The 1,138-nt window shown below is 35.9% G+C and overlaps 1 protein-coding gene across 2 annotated transcripts in view; it reads left to right on the top strand.

The window, feature by feature from the left end:
* Window positions 1–634: 634 nt before the first annotated feature.
* LOC106873806 (interaptin) overlaps window positions 635–1,138 on the top strand; it is a 27,026-nt gene continuing 26,522 nt past the window's right edge. For both annotated transcript variants that reach the window (XM_014921319.2, XM_052975849.1), the window contains exon 1: window positions 635–876. In XM_014921319.2, coding sequence (XP_014776805.1) covers window positions 679–876 — 198 coding nt within the window. In that variant the 5' untranslated portion in view covers window positions 635–678. The remainder of the gene's footprint in view (window positions 877–1,138) is intronic.

The following is a 1,138-nucleotide window of genomic DNA, read 5'->3' as shown; positions in this document are numbered from 1 at the left end:
ATATATATATATTTCATTTTCATTTTATCTAGTTTCAGCTCATGAGCTGTGGCCAACACACATATATATACATATATATACATATATATAATAATCAGTAAATCAAATAGAGAGATTCCATTGACAATCCAATAATTTATTATTATTATTATTATTATTATTATTAAGTAAGAAGTTGGTGAGCTGTCAAAATCGTTAGCACGCCAGGCGGAATGCTTAGCAGTCTTTCGTCCGTCTGCACAATCTCGGTTCAAATTCCGCCGAGATCGACCTTGCCTTTCATCCTTTCGGTATCGATAAATGAAGTACCAGTTATACACTAGTGTCGATGATTTCGACTAGTCCCCTCCCCGGAGATTTCAGGACTCGAGCCTATAGCAAAAATATTTATTTAAGATGGCGAGCTTGCAGAATCGCTAGCACGTTGGATGGAATGCTTAGCGGTATCTCGCCCATCGCTCCGTTTTGAGTTCAAAATTCTCCTAGATCGACTATACCTTTCATCCTTTCGGGCTCGATAAAATAAGTACCAGTTGAACACTGGGTCGATGTAATTGACTCATCCTCTGCCCCCAAATTGCTGCACTTTTGGCAAAATTTGAAACCATTATTATTATTATCTTTTATTACAGATGGGACATATCTTCAACTCAGTTTTTAGAAAAACAAGTTGAAATCATGAGATGTGAAGCTTACACCAAAATTCCAGTCGATTTGGTTCATAAAATGATAGAGAGACAGGAAATCTCTCCACAAGCTGGATATAAGATTATTAAAGAATTCCGTTGTAAAACTGAAGAATTTATTCAAAGTCTGAATAAAGAATTTCAGATTGCCAAGCAGGAAGTTCATAGAGAAATTACTCTCAGAAATAAGGTTTGCTTTCGATATTATTTTTGATATTATTTTTGCTTGTTTTTGTTGATGCCGTTCTTGCTTAATCCTATGTCAACTATGATCAAAAGCGCTCTAGTCATGCCCATCTAACCTCCCTCTCTCCTTCTCTGCTACTCTCTCTCTCTCTCTCTCTCTCTCTCTCTCTCGATATATATATGAGCGTCATACTAATATATACTTTTGTTATTTACACCACCTGTCCTCGTCTGTTGTTATTTTTTGTATATTCTCCCATATATAT

The sequence above is a fragment of the Octopus bimaculoides genome, chromosome 22 (assembly GCF_001194135.2).
Source record: "Octopus bimaculoides isolate UCB-OBI-ISO-001 chromosome 22, ASM119413v2, whole genome shotgun sequence".
In the NCBI taxonomy this organism is placed as follows: domain Eukaryota; kingdom Metazoa; phylum Mollusca; class Cephalopoda; order Octopoda; family Octopodidae; genus Octopus; species Octopus bimaculoides.
This window is presented reverse-complemented; position numbering and strand designations above follow the sequence as displayed.